General features: G+C 64.3%; 1 protein-coding gene across 1 annotated transcript in view; it reads left to right on the top strand.

Moving 5' to 3' along the window:
• The first annotated feature begins 552 nt into the window (after positions 1-552).
• CYTH1 (cytohesin 1) overlaps positions 553-18091 on the top strand; it is a 51301-nt gene continuing 33762 nt past the window's right edge. The window contains exon 1 of the mRNA XM_036034217.1: positions 553-679. Coding sequence (XP_035890110.1) covers positions 658-679 — 22 coding nt within the window. The 5' untranslated portion in view covers positions 553-657. The remainder of the gene's footprint in view (positions 680-18091) is intronic.

The raw sequence follows: 18091 nt of genomic DNA, 5'->3' as shown, positions 1-18091 counted from the left end.
ACCGGCCTGGCCTGCGCGCTTGACGTCAGGCAGGACCACCCTGTCCTTCTGTGGCCGCACACGACCTCGGGCCCTTGTGGGCAGCCGGGCTGCGGGCCCGGATTGGTGCGCCAGGCCGAGGTCCTGCGAGGCCCTGCGAGGCCCTGCGAGGCCATTGCGAAACGCGAAACGCGAAACCTGTTGGGGCCCGCAGGGGGGCGGGGCGGGGCTTCGGTCTAGGGGCGGGGCCTGGGCGGGAGCGCGGGCGCGGGCTGGGAGGCGGCCCCGAGAAAGGATGTGCGCGCGTGAGTGGGCGGGCGGGGCTTGGGGACCAGGGGCGGGGCCTGGGGGCGCGCGTGCGCAGGCGCGTGTCAGGGGGCTGTCGCGTGCCGGGGGTCCGCAGGGCGGGGATGAGGGGAGTGCGCGCGGGGGCTACGGGGCGGGGCCGCAGGCTCGGGGGCGGGGCCTGGGCGCGCGTGCGCAAGCTCGGGCCGGGAGGCGGCCGCGTGCCGGGGGTGCGGGCGCTGGCGGCGGCGGGCGGGGCGCCCAGCGGGTGGCGCGGGGCCGGGGGCGGGGCTCGGAGCTTGGAGCTCGGCAGAGGCGAGCGAGGCCGGGAGCGGCAGGACGCGAGGGGCAAGCGGAGATCCCGACGCGGAGCCTGGCACCGGCACCGGCGCTATGGAAGAGGACGACAGCTACGGTCAGTACTGCCCGCGGCCCGCCAGGCGGACGCCCCCTCCCTCACTCCCTTCCTTCCCCGGCCCGGCGGCGCCTCGGGCGGCTCGCGTTTCCCGGGGAAGGTAGCGAGGGACGGGAGTCTGGGGGCTGGACCGGGCGAGGAGCTGCCGGGGGCCGGGAGGCTGAGGGGCGCCCGGGTCTCCGGGGAGGCGGCCGGAGGTCGCGGGGCCGGAGTCGCCGGGATCGTAGTGTCTGGGTCACCGGCCGCTGTCACCCCGCGCAGGCCTGGCGGTGCCTCCGCGAGCGTTGAGGCTCCCCTGCGCCCCCGTGTGCGCTCTCTGTAGTTTCCGGCCCTTCTTGGTATTCGCAAGTTGTGTGCCCCGGTCCATGTCTTTGTCTGAAACGAAAAGGAGAAAACAGCGAACCACCCCGGAGTGGACAGACTCCCCCCGGCACGTTTCTGCGGCCGAGTTGGCAGGCAGTAGGGTGCTGTCGAGGGCCGGAACTCCGGCCGCTGGTCGCCCGCGAGGTTGGGGTTAATTATTGCTGACCTCGTTAGGCGGCACCGCGGCTGCTGATCCAGGGACGCGTGCGGGGCTGCCTGGCGATGCGGGGACGGGGACCCAAGTTTGCGTTCTCGTCGGTGCGCACGGACAGCGAAAACTTGAGAACGGAGAGTTTTCAGCTTTCCTCCCGCTAACCGTACCCCCAAATCTGCTGGTCAGCAGGGAGGGGTTCCCTCCCTCCAATGGCTTGAAATGCTAGGCGTTTCAAAAGGTTATTTGGAATGCTCTAGTTAATTTTTACATTTTGTTCACGAGGCATTTCAGAAAGAAAGGCACACAGAACAAGGGGTGAACTTTTGCAGTTTGGTAGCAGAGAACAGATACATACAGCAGCAGGATTTGAAACGTTTCTGTGGCGACAGCGTGGAAGCAGGTCCTGGCTCACTGGCTGCGGCCGGTTAGCGCAGGTGTCCTGCTCGTGTGCCAGGCCGGCGCGGAGAAGCTGTTGACGGGTGAAGAGGAGGGTTTATCACCTGCAACTTGACGCTGAGCCACAGACGGGGGGCTGCAAAGCGGCTCGCCAGACTGAGGCACGGCCTGAGGTCCAGCGCGCGTTCGGGCTGGGCGCCCATCAGATGTCCCCTAGTTACCTTCCAAGTGGAAGCCGTGTGTGCTCGCTCTCCTTTGTGATCGAAAAAAACCCCAAACAACCCAAACCCCTCTGGCTGGTTCCGAAGGATTCCTTCCCCTCCCCGCTCATCCTGCCTGTGAAAAGCCTTGTTCAGCTTTTCCTCCTTTCTCGTCTGCTGTTTTCTCGACCTTCTCCTGCCCTGTAACCCCTCTCAGACCCAGGGTCCCGCCGCCGGGCTTCCCTCTCGCCCCCTCCCGGTGTTCTTCCGCGCCTGCCCGGGCAGGAAGCGGTTGGTTTGGTTGCTTTCAGTGCAGCGAGGGCTCTGCCACCAGGCGCGACATGAGTGTGCTGAGGAGGGGGTCGCTGGGAGCAGGGTGTGCGCGTTTCCTGTGGCGGCTGTCACCAACCAGCACGAACTCGGGGCTCGAGGCAGCATGCGTTCATTGTTTTGCAGCGTAGAGGTCAAGTCCACATTCGCCTCCCTGGGCCACGGTCAAGGGGTTGGCAGGGCGGTGAGCCCCTCCGGAGGTTCCAGGGGACATCCGTTTCCGTGCCTTGTGCAGCGCCGAGAGGCCGAGGGCGCTCCTTGGCTGGCGGCCTCCTTCCGCCCTCAGAGCCAGCGAGGAGCGTTGTGTCATTTCTCCCTGACCTCTCCCTTCTCACTGGGGTTACGCCAGGCCCGCCTGGGCGATCCGGCCTGAGGGTCCGCCGCCCCCATGCTGCCGAGGCGGGCGCCCTTGGGCCACATGGGGTGACAGACTGGCGGATCCTGGTGTAGGACGTGGTCACCTTTGGGGGCTGTTATTCCGCTGAGCACTGGTAAAGATAGGGGCAAAGTTTGTTTTTCTCTTTATAAAACCATCTTCTTTGTATTTCGAAGGGACCAGAAAGGTTGAAAGAGGACTCCCCACCCACAGGGCTCATCACACAAAAAGTACCTCAAAGTTTTAAGATCATCGTACGGAGAATGAGGTTCTGAGTTCTTCAAAGTGGGCCTCAGTTTCCAGAACTGTCCGTTTCCCTCGGAGGTTTTACAGGGAAGTCGCTTTGAGCGACACGGCAGCTACTCAGATCCCCCGTGTCAAAAGGAAGCTCTGCTACAGGCTCAGAAAGCCCCTGGCACACCCTGCCCCCGGCTCCCGCAGGGCCCCGTGGTCCAGGGGTCAGCCCAGGACACAGCCTCCGGTGTACCATGTGGTCCGGGGACCTGGGCTCCGATCTCCTGGCTGCCACCCGGTGTCAAACACGTGCAGAACGTGACCCAGTTTTAACATTCTAACAGGAGTGCGTCTCAGAGGGTCCCGTCCCAGGAAAACCTCCGCAGCAGGCGCAAGGCTGGGCTCGTCTCCCTGGCGCCGGGTCTCCCTGGTGCTGCTGGGGACCCGGCCACCCCGGGCTTGAAGCCCTTCCTGCTGAGGACGCCCCGGAACAGCCGGTCCTTCCTTCAGGGGCACCCCGGGCAGGTGACGGGGTCCCACCACACACCTAGGGGGACGAGCTCTAGCTTGAAGACGTGCAGGGGTGGGGGTCAGACAGAGTCATTTTAAAACGTGATTTTCTCTGAAAACGTGGAATTAGTGATTTTCCAAAAGCTCCGTTGGCATTTTAAGGGAGACGTTCACGTCGCCTGTGGCTGATTGGTCTTGATCCCCCCACCCTCTGAACACCGGGAAAGAGCTGGGGGTTCCAGGGTCACGGTGCCTCCTGGTCGGGTCGCTGTGCTTCCTGGACCTCACGCACGGAAGGAAGAGGCCTCCAGCGGGTGCCCTGCCCGTGGCGAGGCCCCGTGACTCAGTTCCTCTTGCTGACTCTGAACTTGAGCAGAGATTTTTAACCTGCAGTGTGCCGGTTGCCTGGCGCCCTCAGCTTTCGCCGGTTCTCACAGGCCTCCGACCCCTGGCATTGCCGCGCCCGAGGCCACCTGTCCCTGAGGACTGGCATGAGGCGGCAACGGGCAGGGCCATGCCGGAGTGACTTCGCAGGTGGCCGTGGTGGCGGCCGGGTGTCACAGCGGTGACAGCATGGTCCAGACTCTGAGCACGGTTCTTCAGTGGCAGTCGCAGAGCTGCTGGCGGCGGCTTCCGCCTCCTGGACACGGCGTCGCCTCCTCGGGCTTTTTATTAGCTTTTTACTAGACTCTTCTCTGCCTGCACCTCGAGGGAGGATTGCCCTTTAAGAGACTCACTTCCAGCCCTGGCCGGGTGGTTCAGTGGGTGGGAGCGTCACCCCGGCCCATACACCAAAAGGTTTCGGGTCCGATCCCCGGTCAGGGCATGTACCTGGGTTGCGGGCTCAATCCCCGGTCGGGGCGTACACGGGAGGCAAACGATCGTGTTTCTCTCTCTCTCTGTTTCCATCCGTCCCTCGCTCTCTCTCTTTCCCCCCTTCCTGTCTCTGAGCACGTTCTCTCGGGTGAGAATTAAATAAGAGAGCACGTGCTCCTGCGTGAGGGAGTGGAGATGAGACCCTGACAGGGCACACGCCTCCCGGGGGGCCGGGCTGCCGGGCGAGGGCCCTGGCGCCCGGGGAGGCTGCGGCCTCCTGTCTGTCCCTCCCGAGCAGGACCCATGGCAGCCGCCCGGCGCTGCCGAGGGGGCCAGACCCGGAGCCAGGCTCCCGTGGCAGAAGTTCACACCCGGTCCATCTCGTGGGCTTGCCTGTCCCCCTTCGCCCCTCCCTCTGTCCCAAACCGAGCAAGAACACTTTGTGCACGTGTCTGACCTGAGGCCAAACTCGTTTTCCTTGTTTTCCTCTGATATCGATGACTTTCATTGCTCTCGGATTTAGGTATACACGCAGTGATTTGTCTGTATCGAAAAGAACACAGTTCTGCCCTGGCTGGCGTAGCTCAGTGGATTGAGCACGGGCTGCGAACCAAAGCATCGCAGGTTCAATTCCCAGTCAGGGCACATGCCTGGGTTGCAGGCCACGGCCCCCAGCAACTGCACATTGATGTCTCTCTCTCTCTTTCTCCCTCCCTTCCCTCTCTAAAAATAAATAAATAAAATCTGTAAAAAAATATGGAAGCGAGCACCAAAAAGAAATGGAAAAAAAAAAAAAAGAACACAATTCTGTGAAGTCAGAGGTTTCCTAGGCAGTCTGGGACGTGAGATCACCGTGATTACACAGTCCGTGGCCCAAGAGGTGGGTTTCCGGGGGCGACACTGACCTGTGAGACGGCACCGACATTCGAAGAATCCTCGGCGCAGGGTGCCCGTGTGCTTTCCAGGGGGCTGTGCCCGTCACCCTGTGCTCCGCCGCGATGCACGGGGCCGCAGCTCCGCTGTCACCGCGGACGCGTCACTGGCGAGGACTGGCCTGTGAGAGCTTCAACAACAACAACAACAACAGCAGCAGCGAGAACAGTGGAACGTCACGAGACGGCACCGCGTTGCACCTGCCGGTTCATCGCCGGGCCGGGGGAGGTCCTCTGCACGTCTGTGCGCCGTGGCCCGGCCGCTCCCGCCGGGGGAGGGCTCGCTGTTTCACTTCCCTGCGACGCGCTCGTTCTGCGGCCTCTGCCAGCCCCAGGGATTGACGTTCTGCTCACTCCTAGTTTAAGCACCGGGAAAACGTGTATGTTCGTTCTGACTGGGGTGTGGTCAGAGTCTGACCAGTTGTGCTGGGGTGGCCAGAAAGTCCGTTTGTTTTTTTGCGTCAGATAAAAGACCCGTTTTTTCGTTTTCACCGGTAACTTCACTGATGTGGTTATTCTGAATGTCTCCCACTACTGTATTGACTTCTAGTGCGGGGAGGCCGGGGTGTTGCTAACCACCTTCCAGCAGCGCCTAGGACAGCCCTGCGGCAAAGACTGGTTTGGCCAGGTCAGCAGCACCGAGAAACTTCCCAAACCACTTTTGACACGTTCTGTCAGTCACAGCACCTTCTCCGTACGCTGCTCACATCTTCTGCATTTCAGTTGCATTTTTACTTTTCTTGAAAGAAGAAGGCACAGTATGCCAAAATGTTGTATGTTTTCTTCCATCTTTAAAATGGCTACACAAGCCCTGGCTGCTGTAGCTCAGTGGATTGAGTGCGGGCTGTGAGCCAAAGGGTCGCCGGTTCGATGCCCAGTCAGGGCACACGCCTCGGTTGCAGGCCATGACCCCCAGTGGAGGGCATGAGAGAGGCGACCACACATGGATGTTTCTTTCCCTCTTTCTCCCTCCCTTCCTCTCTCTCTAAAAGTAAATAAATAAAATCTCTTTCAAACATGACTACACAAAAATTCACCAGTTTTGGTAAGTTTTCTAAAAACGCACACTGGTGAGACAGCTGTCACAATACCCTCTAACAAAACTGTTTCGGATGAATCTAGAGATAGCTAAGAGCCACGAGAGCCATCGTGCGAAAAAACCCAACGGACTTATTGGCCAGCCCCGTGGTCCCTTAGTCAAGCCCTCCCCACCAGCCTGCTGGCCTCTGGTCGGACGCACGTGTGGCGTTCTCTCTGGAGGAGGGGCCGTGAGTCCGTGGCTCTGACCGCCCTGGGCTGCGCGGGTCAGTGAGGCGGCTCGGAGTCCGCCGGGTCTGAAGGCTCGTGCCTGCTCCTTTCTAAATGTCCCAGGTGTGGCTCAGGGCGGTCTCGCCCAAGAGGTTTTTCCTCGTACGTGCTGTGCATCCCAGGTCAGGCGGTGCTGTCACCAGGGGCGTGCCTTCTGGGCCAAGGGCGACAGCAGACAGACACGGAGGCCACTTGGCGGAGGGGGGGGGAGGGGACAGGTGAGGCCCTCAGCGGGGCGGCGGGAGGAGGGCCGGTGGCCGGCACACTCCCGCTCCGAGGGCCCCCAGGTCAGGGGCCTGGACGCCGGCTCCCGAGAGGGGCTCCCCAGCCGTCTGTGGCACCGCTGCCCCACGCCCTGCAGTGGCGGCCTCTCCAGTTACCGTTGCTGGGCTTCGTCCGCAGTAACAGAAGCTGGAGGCGGTGGAAAAATCGTTCAGAGATGCTCGAGAAGTGAGGCCTCACCCCCCGAAACTGTGGTGATGCTGTTTCTCTGAGCGTCGGCGAGGGCAGCGAGCACCGGCTGGCGGCCGCGGGGGTGCTGCCGCGCCTGCTCGCGCACGCCGGGTGCTGCCCCACAGCCCCTCGGGAAGGTTTTGTCCTCGGGAAGGGTTCTCCCCGGAGGCGGCCGTCATCGTCACAGCGACACCGCGGTGGTCGATGTCGGCGTGAGCGCCGGCGTCACTCGGGCGCGCCGATCGCTGCTCCGCAGCGGTGCCGTGGCAGCTTCGGTTTCCGTGAGCAGTTTGTGACGGGGCGGCGGCGTGGGCACCAGCAGCCCCGGGTCACGGATGCGCTGAGCCCAGAGGGTGGCAGCAGGCTGCGCGCGGAGCCCCAGGCGGACGGAGGGCCGGGCCTGCCGAGAGTTGGGTGGAGCCGGCTGGGCAGAGGGGGGCTGGCGGGCGGGCCGGGGCTGGGAGGGGGGGCGGGTGCCAGTGAGGGGAACCTGGCGAGGAGGTACCTTCCGGGCCCGGGAGCTGCGTGCGGGCCGCCCTCGCTCTCCGCCCCAGGCCCCTCCCGGCGTCCCTGTGACTTTTCCTTCTTCACTCCCAGCCCTGCCACCGTTTGCTCATTGCCCCAGGTACCCAGGCTTGAAAGCACGCTCGGTTTCTTTCTCCTCCGTGCTGTCTGCACCGCTTCCCGCCCCTCAGACGTGAGTCTCTCCCCAGCCCTCCGTGGCGGCAGGGCGTTGGCTCGAGGCCGGGCTTCGGAGAGCTATGAAACCCAGGCCGTCTTTCTAGAAGCTCCCGGTGCAGGGGCTGCTGACACGTGGGAGAACTCCCCGATGGCTCCAAGGGGGCGGAGGGGGCGGGAGGACCCCAGGGTTCAGCGCCCTTCGAGCGAAACACATTTTTGCATAGACCGCCTACTGAGGCCAGAGGGCAGAGGCGTGTGGGCCGGGCGCTGCGGCAAAACTAGCCCTCCCTGGGGTCGCCTCGGTGGCCTGCTGGCCGGCGCCGGGCTCAGGCTGTCGTCCTCCATGGTCTCCGGGTAGGGGGCCGTGGACCCCGAGACTGGTGTTCACGGAAGGGGACCTGGTGGGTCGGTGCAGAGGCCGTCCTTGGGCCGTCCCGCCGGCTCTGCCCGCCCCTGCCCCCACGGCCGCAGGCTCGCGTGTCTGCCCCTGGAACCGGGCTCCGGAGCCTCGGTAGGGTGGTTTTCTGGTTCAGACCCTCGCTGCAGGCCGTGAACAGATGGACTGGAAGAGCCCGCTGTGGGTCTTGGGGTCGAGACTGGAGGGCTGAGCAGGCTCCTGCTGCGGAGCCAGCTCCCTGTCCCTGGCCGGCGGGCCACACCGCTGACCGGGAAAACTGGGGCAGTGGCTGAGGCCCCGGAGTCGCGCAGCCTGGCCCTGACGGCTGCGGAGGCGGGACGCAGGTGGCGCTGGGGCAGCCGGGATTGGCGTGGGCTGTCCAGGTGGCCGGGCGCGGGGGCGCGCCCGCGGCCCTGCCTCTCACACCCTGCACTGCAGCTGTCCCTCAGCCACGCAGGGCGGCCTTCCCACCCCGGGAGGTGAGCCGGGAAGGGCCCGTGCGGGAGGAAGCTGGGTGGGGGGGGGGCTAGCGTGGCGGGGGCAGAAAGGGGTTTCTTCGGGGGGTCAGAGTGTGCTTGGGGGTCTTCCCACCCCAGGCTGCGGCTGCGGCCTTGTCTGTTCGCAGGAGAGGCGGCTTTTTTTTATTTAACACAAAACGTTGCACTGTGTGCTTTTATTCTATTTGTAAAGATCTGATTTGTTTTTTAGAGAGATGGGGAGGGACGGAGGGAGGGAGGGAAAGATCGAAGTGTGGGGGACGTCCGTCGGTCGCACGCGCCCCGACTCGGGACCGGGCCTGTGTGACCCAGGCCTGGGCCCTGACCGGGACTCCGACTGGAGACCTTTGACCTCGCAGGACGATGCCCAGCCAGGTGAGCCCCACTGCTCAGGGCCCCGTGGGGGTGACCGTGCCTCGGTGGGGCGGGGCCCAGGGCCCTGACTGTCGGGGGGAGCGCCACACGCCGGGCTCTGGTCACCCGGCTGCTGCCTGCCCGGCTGCAGAAGCACTGCGGGGGACACTGCAGGGGACTGCGGCTCGGGGGCCGGGGACACGCCTCCCGCTTTACGTGAGGCCGCCCCGGGGGGCGACACCTGCCGTTGCCGTGGAGGCGGGGGGCGGCCCCTCGGCCCGGGCAGCCCCTTCTGCCTGCGCAGCCCCTCGGGCTGGCCGAGGCCCCCGCCGGCTCCCCTCTGTGCTCAGAGCGAGCCGGAGGAAGTGAAACCCTGGAAAGCCCCCGGGGGAGGAACGGAAAGGGGGCTGTTTTTGCATTCACAGTGTCCCCGTAGAGCCGGGGACACCACCCGGGACGGCGGTCTCACTCCAGAAAGAACCCCCGCTCCGGTAGATCTCGGTGCACAGGAGGGGCTGCTGGCCCCCCCCCCCGTGCTGGCCCCCCAGGCTCACGCCCCCCCCCCCCACAAGGCTCCTCTGGCTGTTCGCTTCGAGTGCTGTCACCTCGTGTCCTCACAGCTGACCCCCGCTGCCCAGCCTCTGCCCAGGTGCCCACCCCCCGCCCCTCACCAGGTCACCCAGTTAATGCCGCAGCCGGGGTGCCCTGCCCGCACTTGCCCCCATCCCTGCTGGGTGCCCGCCCCCCGCCCCAGCCCCCTCCGTGTGTTCCTCGCCCACGGAGGCTCCCCCGCGGCTGGAGCGGGAAGCGCCCGGAGGCAGGGGTCTGGTCTTCCCCGCTGCGGGCTGAGTTGGCGCACGAGTGACCCTGACCCCGGCCCCCGCCTGGTTGTGTGCGGGAGTGGAGGTCACTGAAATCGCTCGCCTCCGCCGCGCCTGGTGAGTCGCCCTTGGAGTTGGAAGGTGGGCCTCTTGCCTCCCGGGTGTGGCGCCCGATTTCAGGCCCCTGTCATCGGGGGCTTGTTGGGGGCCTGAGTTTGCTGCTCTGTTTGCGGTCATGACCCGTTGGCTAGGAGGTTCCTCGGTGTGGGCTGACCGGGTGGGTGACGGGGACCCTCTCCATGCATCGGAGATTTTGGTGCGAGTCTTTAAAAAGGCGCCTTGGAAGAAGGGGAGGGCGGGTCTGCTCCTGGAAGGGGAGCATGGCAAAGAAACGCGATGGGTGGGGCCCCTGCGGCCCCCAGCAGGGTGCTCTGCCGGGGGGGGGGGGGGGTCTGCCGTTTGTGTCGGGAGTACTGAGGGTTTGGCGGATGTGTGTGTCTTCAAGAGGATTCGGAGATGGTGGTCGACTGTGTGTGTGATCACAAAAGCCGGGAAGGCAGCTGGACCTCCGGCAGAACGCTGCTCTGACCGGAGAGCCCTCTTGGCCGTCCGCTGGATGGGTTTCTCGTGGCTGCTGCAGCTGCAGCAGGCCGCCACAGAGAGAGTGGCCTGAGGACACGGTTTATTACTTCACTGCCCGGCACCACGTGTCTGGGGTGGGTCTCACCGCGAGATGGCGGTGTTGCGGGCGGTTCCTTGGGCTCGGGGGGCCGTCCGTGCCCTTGCCGTCCCCACCTTCTGGACGCCGCCTGCGGCTCCGGGCTCGTGGTCCCGTCACACCTGTGGGGTGGGCAGTGGCTGCTCGAGTCTCTGCCCCCTCGCGTCACTCCGACACTGGCTGTCCTGCCATCCTCTTCCGTGGTCGAGAACGCCGCCGTTGCATTGCAGCCACCGCCCGATCGACCCAGGGTAGTTTCCCGTCTCTGGGTCGGCTGACTGCCGCTTGGATTCCCTCTGCGGCCTCGATCCCTCTTGGCCGTGTCACAGCGAAGGCCCTGGGGTCCAGGAGGAGCGCTCGGCCCCCTCTGGGCTGAGATCTGCATGCCCACGCCGCTGCTCCCGTGCCCCAGACGCCCCTCCCTCCCAGGGTAGGCGGCGAGCCCCTGTGGGCGCTGCTTCCTCCTGGAGGGCGTGTCCCCCGTGGGCACCAGGGCTACCGTGTCAGCCGACTTGGCCTCGAGTCCTTCTGTGGTTCTGCCTCAAGAAGAGCGCTCCTCCCACGGAGGCGGGGCCGCAGCACGTGACCCAGCGTCCGTTGGTGCCTCTGTGGCCGTTGCTGCTGGCAGACCTGCACTGAGCGCCTCGTTCTGTCCTTAGGCCGCAGGTGCGGGGGCTCCCTGCCCGCTTAGCAGCGGCCCTGAGCCTCCTCCGGCGGTGAAGGGCAGTACCCTGTGTCAGGGGGCAGAGCGTTCCTGAGCCACAGGTTTCACAGGGCGGGGGTGGGGGGAGGCCACTGCTCTCGGAGGGGACTCTGGCGGGGTGTCATCAGTGATGACTCCCCCAGACAGCGGCCTCTGTCCCCACGTCACAGGAGGGGCACCTCACAGCGGAGAGAGGAGCCTGGGTGCGATTTCTGGCTCACGAATTCGTGTTAAATCTTCATTTGGCTCAGTTTTCACCCTGAATAGATTTCGAGGATAGAAAACTAAACTTTTGGCTAAGTGTTACTGTTCTGTCTTTTTGCTGATATTGCTGTAAACTCCCGTTTTCTTAAACAAATAAATATGTGTATATATATCACTCTAATAAGGAACTTAAACTTTTACTTTAAAAAAAAAATCACAATAATACATCCTTACAGTTAAAATCAATCGGTAAAGTCACTTGTGACTTTTAAAGGGATTTTCACAGGCCCCAGGAAGTTGGAGTGCGTGTGAGCCTCTGTTACCCTGGGGTCAGTGGATTTCTGGAGAAAGATGAGTCACGCGGCACCGGTTCCGGCCTGGACGGCGGGCCGCCGCACACAGGCCCCCCCCCCCCCCCCCCCCCCCCGGGGACTGGCCGCACCTGCAGCCCCGCAGCCGGGCGAGAGCACGGCCTCCGGTCCGCTCGGGCTCGGACGGCCGGGGCACGCGGGCGTCCCGGGCTTCACGCTGCAGCGTCTCTGCCTGGGCGCGGCGACACACGTGCGCTGCGGTCGCCTCCCGCGAGCGGGGACACGCGTGTGCCGTGGCTCTGCTGCCTGTGGAAAGGGGCACGTGTGCACCCTGACTAACACTGCCCCCGCGAGCGGGGACGCGCCCCGCAGCTTCTCGGCCCGTGAGCGGGGTGAGAGCAGTAGCGCTGCTGCCCGTGAGCGGGGCCGGGAGCCGCGGCGTTGCCAGGGGGCGGGGCCGGGAGCCGGCTCCGAGCTCCCCACGAAGAGGCGTTTGGTCCCTGGCTGCGTGTTGGCGCCGCGGGAAGTCGGGTGCCCCGTGGCGGAGCAGGGGCGCGGCGGCCTCTGCCGGCACGGAGGGCGGCCGTGTGCTGCCGAGGGGAGAGCAGGTTGTCGGTAGAGCCCTGTGCATCACAGGCGCGTGTGCGCTGTTGTACCGGCGGACGGCGGAGCGTGCGGAGCAGCCGCTCCGTGGGCTGTACAAGAATCCCATCACGGCGAAACCGAGACTGAACCGTGGACGGGGGGGCGGGGGGGGGGCTGTTTCAGTTTTTACAGGTGCGAGTGCAGGACGCGAGAGAAATAGAGCCTCCCTGGTAACCAGTACAAACGGCGGTGGCTACCCAACGCCGGTGTTCGGGGTGGATTTTGATTCCGAGAAGCCATGTCAGCAGACTTATTTCATTTCTGTGTGGAATTACTTTTCAACTTCTGCTTAAAAATCTTCAGACCTGTGGCAGTGGATTTTTGTTTGCTGTAGAAGAAGCATTCTAAACTCGTAAAATGCCGCTGTGCCCTCTGCTGAACCGTGGAAAGCCCCGAGACGTGGACGAGAGGCCGGGGCCGCACATGCAGATTTGTGAAAGAACCGGGGGTGTCGCAGGTCCACGGGGCCCCTGGTGTCGCCGGAGCTGTCGGTGCCCCCGGCAGACGCACGGCAGCAGTGGCCGGCGTACGGCCCGTCAGCTGGGGCTGTGGTGGCCGTTCCAGTGCCTGCCTCACCTGCACACACACCTGGGTGGGGTTTTCAAAACGTGGTCTGTTCTGGGCCCTGCTCCAGCCGTGCCTCGTGAACCAGGGCCCTCCCAGCTGAGGCCCAGGAAGGAAGGAAGGGAGGAGGAGTGCACACGTGTGTGTGCAACACACGCACACGCTGTTTTCAGAGCCCTGAGCCCGAGGAGCCCCGGTGTGGAAAACCCGCCCCGGCAACCTCGCACCGCCCTCCCCGGGGTCCCGGCGGGCGCGTGGCCCCGGCCTCGGCTGGCCCGGCCAGGGACGGTTCCCGTCGTCTCCTGTGCCCCCGCGGGAAGTGGAGGTGCGCGGCCGCGTGTCCGGGGCTGCGTGCCGGAGGGGCCGGCCGAGCGCTCCATCCCCTTCTCCAGCTGCAGCCGGCCGAGGGCCGAGGGATGTGGTTTCGCTTCAGGCCGTTCAGATCCCTTAGAGGGTTGTGAGCTTTCAAGCAGAGGTTTTGAAGTAGAGGCTCAGCAGATCAAAGAAGCAAAAAATAACCAGGCTTGGGTTTTTTTTTTTTTAAACGCCTATTATAGCCACCGAGTTTATCTACTTCCCTTCTCTGGGTCCCAGTCTGTGCGGCGTTTGTTCCTCTTATTTCATTTTACTTAAGGTTTTATTTATTTACTTTAGAGAGAGGGGAAGGGAAGGAGAAAGAGGGAGAGAAACATCAGTGTGTGGTTGCCTCTCACACGCCCCCCACTGGGGACCTGGCCCGCAACCCAGGCACGTGCCCTGACTGGGAACCGAACCAGCGACCCTTTGGTTTTCAGGCCGGTGCTCAATCCACTGAGCCCCACTGGCCGGGGCTACAGTCTGTCCCTTCCAGAAGACCCCTTCTCTCGTGCGGCTCTGGTGTCAGGCAGGCCCTGGACGGTGCCATCGCGAGCCCTGCTCCGGACAGCAGGGGGAGTGACCAAGAAGGCCCGTCCCTTTCCCATTTGGGGCGGGGCTGCCGGGCCAGGAGACCGGTGAGAGCCAAGGCCTGGCCGCCTCCCCCGAGGCCCCTTCCGTCTGTCCTTCCGCCTGTCCTCTGCGGCCACGGGCGAGGGTCTGAAAACCGAGTCACTTTGGGCAGCCGTGCTGGCCTTGGCTGTAGCTGCGTGTGTCCTTACTTCGGCCCGTGGAGAAGTCGTTACTACGGGAAATTTCGAGCACATGCAAAGCAGGGGGAGCGTGAAACCAAGCCCCTGGGGCCAGAACCGTGAACATTGTTTCCGTGTAATTTCCTCTCAGGTTTTTTTTTCTGTGCCTATTCCTACATGTTCACCACCCGCCTTAACTCTTTTTGGATATTATTGGGTTAATGAATGGATTAAACATTTTTTCAACTTCAGGATTAAAAAAATAAGCTTAAAAACCAGCCCCAGCCGTCCCTCGGAACAGTTGGTGGGCTGTTCAAGCTCACGTGTTTCTGGGCCGTTGGCATGTGACCGGGGACAGTTGCCGCCACGGCACCGGGAGGGAAGGGGCCCGTCCTCATCCCAGGAGGGGACCGGCAGCGGCACTCACCATGGTCCCGTGGGGCCTGGGGCAGGTGCCAGGTGCTGGCGCACCTGGGTCAGAGCCAGTCCAGTGCTGACAGCAGAGGGCGGGGGGGGGGGGGGGTCCTCCCCCGGGAAGGACAGCTTCCCCACCCCCAGTCCCACGGGTGACAGGACGGGCCCAGGCGGCGGCTGCGCTTGGGCAGTTCAGTCTGTAGCGTGGAGCCGAGGGCCGGAACTGAGGCCTTTTTTGGGGCGGGCCGCCCGGCCCCTCCCTGGGGAGCCCACAGGCTGTGCCGCGGTCTCCCTGGCTGGCTGATGTGACGGAGAGGTGTGCCGGGGCCCCGGGGCCATCCCTGCCCAATGAGAAACGGGGCCCGAGGCCCAAGGCCCGACACGGGTGCGCCTCAGTTGAAGGTTCCTTAGAAGTCCCCTTCGCTCCGGTGGCAGACAGCCCCGAGACGCTGTTGTCGGTGACAGTTTGCACACGTGCCTGACTTTCTGACGCCGCTTCCTGTGCGGGGATCCCCTGGGTCGGTGGGTTCACCTTTTTTAGTTTTAGTCTTGATGTGTGCTGCCGCATGGCCTCCCAGAGAGTCCTGTCCGTTCCCACTGCACACCAGTGTGTGAACTTGGTCGACTTTGTTTCTGAAAACTACGTGGCGTTTCCGTGTACCTTAAATGTGCTCTCCCGGCCCTTCTCCCGGTGTTGGGCGGGGTTGGGGGGGGCGTGGGCGGTTCCGCGACCTCGCCCGGTACCTGGGAGTTGGCGTCACAGCGGCTGCTTGCCAGGGTCGTCTTCACTCACTCCCTCAGCAGGTGCTCCTTGAGCTCCTCTCCGGGTCTCGGCTGAGAGCCCCCCGAGTTCTCAGGGGCCTTCCGTTCCGGGCGGCAGGTCAGCCTGCTGCCCACCCCCCCGCCCCCCGGCGGGGCTGGCTTCTCGGCAAGCCCAGGCCGCGTGCCTCCGGGGCTCACGCGCAGTGAGGGCGCACCTGCCTCCGCCCCGTGGCTCGCCACGGCCCCGTGGCCGCCACGTCTGTCGGGCACCCGCCACTGGTTGGACTCGAGTTCCGAACTTCTGGGCGTTCGCCTGTGCCCTCGCAATAACGAGGCCTCTGTGCGGACACCCGTGTCCCCAAAACCTGTGAGAGGCGTTGGCAGTGGGCCCGCGCAAACCGTGACTTGGTTCTGCAGAGGTGGGTTTGGGCTGCTTTTGTCAGGACAGGAGGGCAGGTTCGAGCCGGCCGGGACCCCGGGCTGAGCGAAGCGCAGGCCCCACCCGCGGCCTCAGTCTGCTGGCCGCTCGGGCCTTGGACTGGCGACCTGTCCTCTCCACCGGAGGGCCCGGGCCTGGGGCGACGGCGCGTCACACCTGCCTCTGGGCCCCTGGGAAGGGCCCAGCGAGGTGCTTCCTGCACCCCCGTCGGGGGGGGGTCACCCCGCAGCAGGCGCCTGGGCCGTGGCAGCTGCAGTGGCCGACCTCCACAGGCACAGGGGCGCCAGGGAGTGTCCACAGCAGCCAGAGACGCCAGCACCGACCTTTAAAGGTCACGGGTGTGACGCGTGTGTTGTCTGTTTGCCTGGGAGCTGCGAACGTTGCAGGTTCCCCTCCCTGCGGTTTTGGGAGAACAGCCACGTGGAGGCAGGGCTTGTGCCCAGTGAACTGGTCCCTCCCGGGTGTCCGGTGTGCTGGGCTCTCCTTCGAGGGTCTGTGTGCCACCCCGGGACAGTGCTCCTGTCCATGTGCAGCCCAGCGCTCCTGTCCATGTGCAGTCCAGTGCTCCTGTCCACGTGCAGCCCCGCGCAGCCCAGCCCGCCCTGCGTGTGCTTGTCGCTGCGGGCCAGCCGCGGTGTTCGGGTCTTACACAACCAGGACCCTGCGGAGGGCACGCTTGTGTCCGGCTCGCACTCCACGGGCAGAGTTCAAGGTCGCGCCTCTGCTCTGCCGGGGGTGCTCTATGGCAGGCCGGCTGTGCCGTGTCTCACTCTCTGTCCCCCCACCGTGCAGGCGGCGCTCACGTGCAGTTAGTTTGTGGTCATCATGTGGGCGCTGCCGCTTCTCTTGGGTGGTGCGTGGGAGGGGCTGGTGGGAGCGTGTGGTGGGGGTTTCCTCTTCCCCTTGAAAAGCCTTTATTGTGTGTTTGTTCAGAGTAATGGAGGCAACGAGGAACGGCATGCACAGGCGATTTGTGACAAGGTTTAAAATAAGTCTCAGAAAGCTTTTGTGAGACGTAAGCATAATGTGTGAGTCTGCTGAAGAACGTTTTTAGTATGTTATCATTTTGCATCAGTCAAAAAAAAATCTGGGTTTACCTGGAAAAAAAAAAGGGACATAACACTTGAAACGGTCTCAAACTAAATGAAAAAAATGTTTCTATTCTTCCAGGAGAAAAATCACAATTTTGTACTTCCTTAAAACTGGAAGAGGGCTTCATGCAAAAGGTTAAAAGGACCGATTCTCATGGGTGGGCAAGGCCACCTAGGAGCCTGCGGAGATCAGGGGCGACGGCGTGGCGGCCTTCTGGAAAGTTCCGCCAGCTTCCGGGCCCGCTGCTCCTGCGCTTCCCCTGCCCGGAGGTTCTGTCTGTCTGGACAGCGTCCCCGGGGAGGTCGTGGCCGTCGGCCGTGGCCTTCCTGAGACAGACACGTCCTGGCAGAGCCTGGTCCCCCGCTCTGTCCTCCCCCAGGGCGGCGCCCTGTTGCCGGCCAGCACTCGCTGCCCACTCGGGTGACGGCCCCACGGACACACAAAGCGGGAAACTTTCTTTAAAGGTTGGGGGGTGCCTAACGTCTTGTTAGAAAAAGGGGTTACCCTAAAAGACGGCTCCAGAGCAGTTCTCTGGTTAAGGGCCTTTGGCGTTGGTGAGCCGTCTGCCGCTGCGGGAGCGCCGCGCTCGCTCAGGGTGCGCCTCGGGGTGGGGGTTGCGGCCTCCGGCGGCTCAGCCCCTGACGGCGGCACACCTTCGCGAGAACGGGGACCCGCTGGGTCGTGCGCTCTCAGAAAGCGGGCTTTATGGCTTGTGAATCACATCTCAATTGTTAAAAAGTCTTCCCTTTGGGAAAGTTAACTTTGGACACCGTTGTCAGAGTGGAGACCAGACGTCTTCGGACTGCGACGTCTTCACAGGAGTGGGGGAGCCCGCGCGGGGACCGGCGACAGTCCGTCTGCTCGTTCGCGTTGGGAAGCACCGCGTGACTTCAGCCCGCTGCGTGAAACCTCACGCACAAACAGGCCTTTTAAATACCAGACACGAGCGTTTGCCATCCTGGAGCGAAGGGAAACCTCACGGACCCGAAGGCGTTGGGTGAGGGATGGCAGCTCCCTGCCCCCAGGGGGCGCTCCGCGGCTGCACGCGCCCACAGAGTGCGCCCCTGCCGCCGGGCCCCGCCCTCGGACGCGCGCTGGCACCCCCCGGGCCGTGCTCTGCGACCACGCCGCCGCCCTCCCTGCGCAGCCCCCCCGCGTGTCCCCGGAGCTGGGGGAGGTCGCCTCCGCTCGTCCTTTGCCCGCGGTTTTCCTCGACATCGCCCGTTGCTCTCTGAGCTACTCCGCCTCTGCCCGGGGCCAGTCTGACGCTCGCCGGGTGCCCCAGCACGCCAGCCAGCTGTCTCCCCGCGCCGCGCCCGTCCGGTTCTGCTCGGGGCCGGGGGCGGGGAGGCAGTGGCTGTCGGGCCTGCTGTGCGGACTTCCCGCAGCGGCGCGCTGGGACCGCCCCTCTGCCGGGCCTCCTGCCCCCTCGTCCGGGTTTCTCTGCTCGGGTTTGCGTCGAGTGTGCAGAAGCCGGCGCTGCGAGGGGCTCTGAGGGAGGGGCGTGGGGGTCTGTGGCCAGAGTGCGCGGGCCAGGGACCGCCTCAGTCTGCCCCACACTGCCCCGATGCCTCCTGGGTTTGGTGTAAGGTTCTCCCAGCGAAGTTTCCTTCTAATTTTTGGAGGCTTTTC

The sequence above is a fragment of the Phyllostomus discolor genome, chromosome 8, assembly GCF_004126475.2.
Source record: "Phyllostomus discolor isolate MPI-MPIP mPhyDis1 chromosome 8, mPhyDis1.pri.v3, whole genome shotgun sequence".
Classification (NCBI taxonomy): domain Eukaryota; kingdom Metazoa; phylum Chordata; class Mammalia; order Chiroptera; family Phyllostomidae; genus Phyllostomus; species Phyllostomus discolor.
Note: the sequence above shows the minus strand (reverse complement) of the source record. Positions and strands in the feature narration are given on the sequence as shown.